This window comes from Clytia hemisphaerica, unplaced genomic scaffold (genome assembly GCF_902728285.1).
Source record: "Clytia hemisphaerica strain Z4C2 unplaced genomic scaffold, Clytia hemisphaerica genome assembly, whole genome shotgun sequence".
Lineage (NCBI taxonomy): Eukaryota > Metazoa > Cnidaria > Hydrozoa > Leptothecata > Clytiidae > Clytia > Clytia hemisphaerica.
In genome coordinates, this window is record NW_027104247.1 from 410,119 (window position 1) to 417,203 (window position 7,085).

The following is a 7,085-nucleotide window of genomic DNA, read 5'->3' on the forward strand; positions in this document are numbered from 1 at the left end:
CTAGCACTATTCGATGTGGGTCAATTTATAATTCAATGAAATGTTCTGTTTAAAGATCTTTTCACCTACATTGAGTACTAAGCGTTACCTTAGAAACCATTAGGGTACCACTTTCAAAAACCTCTGATCAAAGATTTTTGCTTGACCAGGATCGAGAAAATCTATCCAAAATATATAAAGGTCAAACAATCTAGTAGCTGTTTCCTTGACACAAAGTAGATAATTCCCTTTGACCATTTAAATTGATCAATTGAAAGTCGATTCTTCCGAAGCAACGAACACAGATAGCTCTGGTCATGTAAATTGGGCTTTTCCAGAAAAAGATTTTACCCCCACTGTCGAGGATATTAAATTTTCGAAGTATCGGCCCCCCTGGATATCCTACTTTATTAATAAAGACTCCCTGGATATCCACTCTTAAAAATATGTTCAACCCTCTGGATAATCTCTCTTATAAAGATGCTTACCCTTGGATATCTTAATTTTCACTTGAAAAGACACTTAACCCCTGGATCTATCCGCTCCCTTGCAGATATGTTTAACCCCCTGGATATCCACTTTTGAACAAAAATCATTAACCCTCTGGATATCCGATATCCACGGATATCACGGACTATTTCTGGAAAAGCGCATTCTGAGATAGTTGAAATTTGCCTTTTGATGCAATTCTAAAACAGACCAAAATATGTGGTTCGAAATTTTCTGCATATATGTTTTGTAATTCCAATGATGAATTAAGAAACTTTTTATTCTTCTAATACAGTACAATGTACAATCACGGTTTCTCAACCTTTAGTTTTCTATATCTCTTTATACCCTGTGATCAACTCATTCAACCACCATAGGAGCGACAATACCGACAGCTCTGGACATTCGTGATCGATGTCAATCAGAAGGCAACTTGTTATTGGTCAGCCCCAACAACGTGGAAGATCACCAGGCTACAATCGTTAGCCTCCCTCCCCAACACTATGATGATTATCAAGACAGTAAGGCTAGTTTTCGTTGAACTGCTGCCATTGGTAGTGAAACTCTTTTCCCCGAAAACAAGTCCAATATGAACCAGTAGGTTTTCTAGGTGGAACAGTCCTACTGAATTTCATGGGGGAACATCTGTGAACTCTTTCGCTTAAAACTGCGTGAAAGGGCTTCGGGTTCGAGATTATCAGGAAAGAATGACGAATATATTTTCTGGCTCAATATCAGTTTTTGAAAAGATCAAATTAAATTTAAAGGAACACTTTTTCTACACTTTTACCTATCAAAATTATTCCGTGAATGTTTAAGGATGGATTGGAAGACTTTATCAAAGATATAAATTTCACTTTTTAATATGGTTTTGTTTTCATAATTGCAGCCCTTATGAATGGAGGACACGATCCACGTTTCCATGGGCAACCAGCTCATTTTGCAAGCACAATGGATGTTCAATTACAACCGTAAGTTATTGAAAGATTGACATCCGAATAAGACAACATGAATGCAATAATTACGGAAACTACGTAACTTATTTTTTATATCAATTTTTTTTGAAATCCAAAACTTCAAACTGACATACAGTATGTGGCCCCCAAAACGTCGATCAAATTAAAATTTCTCTCAAATCTAGAGGAAATGACGTTTTATAAATTTTTTTGCTGCATGAAAAACTTTAACATCTCTACTTTATTTCCCAGAAGTTCTTTTTCAAAATTTTCAATTTCAACACTATTTTTCAATTGCTTAAAGATAGGTAACTTTTTTCTAATGGCCCCAAAACGGAGGTTTGCGATTTTAGCGATTTCTCGAGATATCTTTAAGATATGAATACAAAATTTTGACCATAGTTTGGAAATGTGATTTATAGGGTTTTGGGCATAAATTGGTTTGATAAAACTTTTACAGTGTACCCCTGGTTGTCAAAACGCAGGTTTGGGGCCCCCAAAACATAGATGTAGTTAAAATCAAATTATTAAGCCCAGTGGTAATAGGGGGAAAAACTATGAACATATTTGTGTTTTCCCCTAAATTTACGATCCGATGGATGTAAAATTTATGATTTTTATGAAATATTTCAAGATTTTTGATATTGCAAAGTCCAAACTGAAAATTTAGAAATTTTCAAAATGACAATTTTGATTTGACAACGTCTTAATCAAGTTTCTGAAAACCAATCTCTTTTAAAAATAGTTCCATTTATGTATGGAATAAGCTGTGAAAATTTTAGAAAAAAAGCTTAACTGAAACTGAAAATATTAAGCTTTAAAGGAATTTTTCTCCAATATTTTGCAAAAAAATTACAGAATTTGCCGTTTTTGCTGATTCAGCGAAAAATTTTATATATAATGTTAATTTTTGTTATAAACTATTAACTCGAGCTGATAGGAATGGAATTCCAAGATTTTTTGCTGTTTCTCATATTTAGAATTTTCGGTTTTATCAATGCTGATTCTAGGGTCCCAAAATACTGGTTGACCCTTAAGATGCTATATCCTTTACCCATCCTCTAAAGTCACAGATGTATCTGCATTTTCTGAACGGCATTAGGTGCAGAAAGTTTCCTATACCCCATTTTCATAACTTATTTTCAATATCCAAGGAGCTAGAGTGAGTTATATGCAATTTTTATCTAATTTTGGTGTTAAAATATTTCCTTCAGACGCAAATATGTTATTTTGAATCTGTCTCAAACCAGCAAAAACATGCTCATTTTTAAGTATAACCATCATTCTCTCAAATTAAACAAAAATCGTTTAATTCTGATAAATCTACAAGTCAGAATCCTCATTTTAATGACGACCTCCGTTTTGGGGGCCGTCTCCGTTTTGGGGGCCGCCTCCGTTTTGGGGGCCACATACTGTAAAAGCTTGTGACTTGAGAGTTAGACAATGGTTTTGGAATGATTAGAAAGGTATTTTTTTTTTACTTTTTCAACAAGCATCCTGACTTTAGTCTTGGATTCGGTAAATTGGCTCATTTTGAACGTACATAACGTCATTCGGGTTTGAAGGGTTAACAAAACATGAAAATCTCTATTGAGGATCAAGTTATGGAGAATCTGTACTTTATCTTAATTATCCTTTTGTTTTATCACAGATTGATGGAGAAGGATAAAAATTGCATTCGATTTATACGAAAAACCAAATTGTTCATCTATATTCGAAAATTCAAGGTAAGTCCTTGTACTCCGTACAAACTGGAACCCAGTTTCGCTTTTTTATGATTCTGATAGCGTTTACGATTGAACCAGAGTTTATCTGAATCTCACGTTTATCGTTTCGTAGTACGGCGATGAATTTCGAAATTAGCCGTAAATCGGGTTTGTGTACAGACTAGATTATATCGCACGTCCATCAGTAAAATCAAAAAGTGTTGCAAGTGGCTCTGAGAACAAAATTGCACTCCGTATAGTGCTATTCAGAAATTCTCAAACCATAGTCTTTAGAGTGAATACGTTACATCGTTGAGTGATCAGAATATGCTTGTAGATTGGGTTTGCCGTGGAATTTTGGGGATGATTTCAGACAGTAACAATCTTTTCTTATTCCCTTTATCCTCTGCAAATGTTCTCTCGTAATTGTTAAGAATGCAGGGTAGATTCAGTTGAGTTAGAGCAACACACTAGCTTTATCTTTCTCCACTATTTTCATTTTATTTTCACCACCGTAGGAGGAATGCAGGCCGTACGACGTCAAAGATGTCATCGAACAATACACGTCCGGTCAGATGGATATGTTCTCCTTCATCAAGAGATTTCAATCAAGGTTTGTTCGGACATTAATAATTCCAATATTTCCAATTAAAAGACGTTCCAGGTAACTGCAATCTCTTGGTTCCTTCTTCTTAGCGGTCCATTGCGGGAGGTTCAGAATCTTCAGTGTTGTTTGTACTATAGATGAGAAATGAAATATATTTATTTCTTATTCTCAGCCATAAGATAGAGAATTTGCCTGATATCTATATGATAACAGAAAGCTTTCTGCCTATATTAGAAGCATTTTAAGGATTTAGATTGGGTTTTCTTCACTCCAAAACCATCCTTTTGGAGATTTTAAGACCTTTTCTCTATTTTCGTATTTTCAGAATGGAAACGGCTATTGGCATTAAAGGTAAAAACGGTTTTTATCTTTTTTAGGACGTTTTAGGCGAGTAATGAGTTATGTTTCAGAATGCCAATTACGGGAAGTCATATATTACCTAGTCTGGGTTCGAGACAGTTTATCCAGCCAGCTTAACAAATTTTTTGATTTTACAATATATCTTTTTTGAGAGTTTTTTTGTAATTTGTCAGTTACTGTCAGGGATGATCAGATGGTTTGAGATATTGAAACTGCCGATTCCTTCTAAGGTTCTAAGCAAAACTCCCAAGAATTTTTATTAGCTTTTGTTTTTGGGTCAAAATATTTATGAGATTACAGGACATTGTTAAAGTTTTGGGTAATAGGAAAAACGTAATCGGTCATCCCCTGTAGACTAATCATTAAGATATCTCACCCTTGCTAACTATCTGATTATTTCTTTAAATTTTTATACGAATAATTTTTACGTTTGACTTGCTTATTTCTTTGTAGAAGATCAAGAGGAAGACAATGGCTTGAATGTTCGTATAACACGAGTTGAAGAAAAGGTAGGCTTAAAATTCAGTTTTAATCCAAAGTCTAGGGAATCGACAATCGTCCTTTACTGGGAGAGTAAACGCTGGAAAATTATTCCGCTTAGAGATTACAGCCGATACCGGCAGTGGTTAGAGAAAAAAATTGCCGCGGTGTAGTTTTGATGACTGCTAACTATATCAGTTGTAAACTCACTTCGAAAGCAAAACTCGTTTACGAATTTTTCTTCGGCTTGGAATATTATTCTTGCATGGTGACTATATTCATACAATCATAGAATATATATAGCAATGATTGTCGTCTATACGGGCGGCATGAAACTTAAAAGTTCTAAATTATAAATCAAAGCCTCTTTCTTTTAACTAGATTGTATTTAGCAATAGTCTATCGTACTCCATACACAAAGCGAGACTTGGAGAAGTATGATGATGAGAAAGAAACATCGGGAAAAATTGCAGTCATCGTACAAAGTGATTATTTTCTAATTTCCTTTCAGGTCAATGTAATGGATGAGAAATTGGACACAATTCTCGAACTTCTTCAAAATCGAAAACACAATCTCAAATGTCAGCATAATTCCCATGGTGGCGGAACAGGGGACGACATGCGACGTTTTTCTAACGGAACGGGTAGTACGGAAATCGATGTCCCAATGAGCGACTCAGATGAAAGTAACGACGGTTTTCATCATCAGGATCCTATAGATGGCTCCAAAAGGGCAGAGCGGAAACGTGGTGCCACTTTGGAGTCCCTTGAACTTACGAAAAGGCTTGAGAAGCTTAAGGATGAGGAAGAAACGAGGGACGCGCTATCTAATGAACGAAGAGCTCGTGCCGAGTCGAGATTTACTGTGACTCCTTCATTTTTACCCGAAGATAAAGAGACAGAAATTCAACCGGAAGCGGTTGTTCCCGAAGAAAATATAAACTTACCGGGATCAAGTAATAAAAGTAGTATTGAGAAATTATCACCTCCATCCTGTCCAATCTCTTTGCAGAAAAAATATCAAAGCGTGCCGAACATACCAAAACATACAAATTTGAAAGACCCTAATGATGAACCGCGTCGCTCGTCTTCCGTGCATTTTGACGAAAGCTCATTGGTTAAGCATCGTAGCCAATCAGATGTCGTCTCTATTTATGATGATATCAAACAACCTAATAATAGACTTCATCCGTCGCATAGCTCGCGTATTTCACGATTGACGCGGTCGAGCGACGACGTGCGTGGGAACGCTTACGTGTCGGACCTAGAATCCGACGAAAGCTCTAAAAGTTCGACACCAAAAGAACATTCGAGTCCCCGATCTTCACGAACCACTATTATGGAGGAAGATGAAAAAGAAGGAAGGGGCGCCCATCCCAACAAAATTACAGATAAAGTGACAGTAGATACACCATTGAAAAGTACGCATGCGTCAAATTTAACAAGGACTGCTTCTGAGCCACTTTTCATCAAACACGAGGAAAATGTCGAGCTTGAAACAATTCAGAACGGATATGCACAGGGTGCATCGAAGTCAGCTTTCGAGTTAAATTGCTAATCATTTCATTGTTGACTCGCTAATTCGAACTCGAACGGAAGACTGATTATCGTTCGAATTACAGAGAGATTCTTACTATCAAAAATATTTCTTCCTCGACGCGAGCTGAGAAATAAATTATAGTTCGAGTTATAAAAAGATTCGAATTAGTGAGAGTCAAAAAATAAGGTTTGTTTTTTGGGATCATTTGATTTGGGATCATATACATTTTTATATCGTAATTGTTAGAGTAGTTATTGGGTATAGAACTTGGGATCTGTTTTTAAACTTTATAACGTCAATCCAAAAACACTGTTCTTAAGATCCGTTCAAACACCACTGGCCTCGTTTGCAAACAAAAGTGGTAAACATTCTCAAACTTAATGGTAACTGCGCTGACGCAAGCACGATGTAGGGATATGGTTAGTTGACAATAGAAAAAATCATTGCCTTAAACGACGTCGGGTAATCTTTCCAACGATATTTTGAAAACAAAGCCGACAAAAAATGGCATCATTGACCTTTATAAACCCTGGACCAAATATATCCGCCATATTTGATTGGAGTTTTTCTTGAAAGTGGTACCCGCAAAGAAGCCGTTTTAGTGTTAAACTTTGCCTAACGATAATCGGTGCTACTTCACTTGTACCCAAACGAAGTTGATCTAGCGCTCTCGGCGCGAATACCACTTTAAAAAAAACTCCGATCAAAGTTTTTATTTGGCAGGGATTAAAAAACTGCCTCCAGGGTTAAAAGAGACTTTATTTTGCAGAAAATCCATGCATTGGGGGTTGGGAATCAATGCAGGACATTCGATTAACATGAGGGGTGAATAAGGGTACCGCGTTTTGTAAATACTGTCATTATTTTCTAAATATTTTTGTAGACAATTTTATATCAGTAAATTTTATACCTAAAAGTTGAATACCTTTTTTTAATTTTCGAGCAATATACCAATACATCAATGTTTA

The 7,085-nt window shown here is 36.0% G+C and overlaps 1 protein-coding gene across 3 annotated transcripts in view; it reads left to right on the forward strand.

Moving 5' to 3' along the window:
- Positions 1-7,085, forward strand: part of LOC136816350 (potassium voltage-gated channel subfamily KQT member 1-like) — a 60,773-nt gene extending 53,688 nt beyond the window's left edge. For 2 of the 3 annotated variants that reach the window (XM_067072670.1, XM_067072672.1), the window contains 7 exons: positions 846-989; positions 1,358-1,439; positions 3,076-3,151; positions 3,649-3,743; positions 4,063-4,088; positions 4,551-4,606; positions 5,089-7,085. In XM_067072670.1, the coding sequence (XP_066928771.1) occupies positions 846-989; positions 1,358-1,439; positions 3,076-3,151; positions 3,649-3,743; positions 4,063-4,088; positions 4,551-4,606; positions 5,089-6,135 (1,526 nt within the window). In that variant the 3' untranslated portion in view covers positions 6,136-7,085. The remainder of the gene's footprint in view (positions 1-845; positions 990-1,357; positions 1,440-3,075; positions 3,152-3,648; positions 3,744-4,062; positions 4,089-4,550; positions 4,607-5,088) is intronic. The other variant, XM_067072669.1, reaches the window with a different exon arrangement.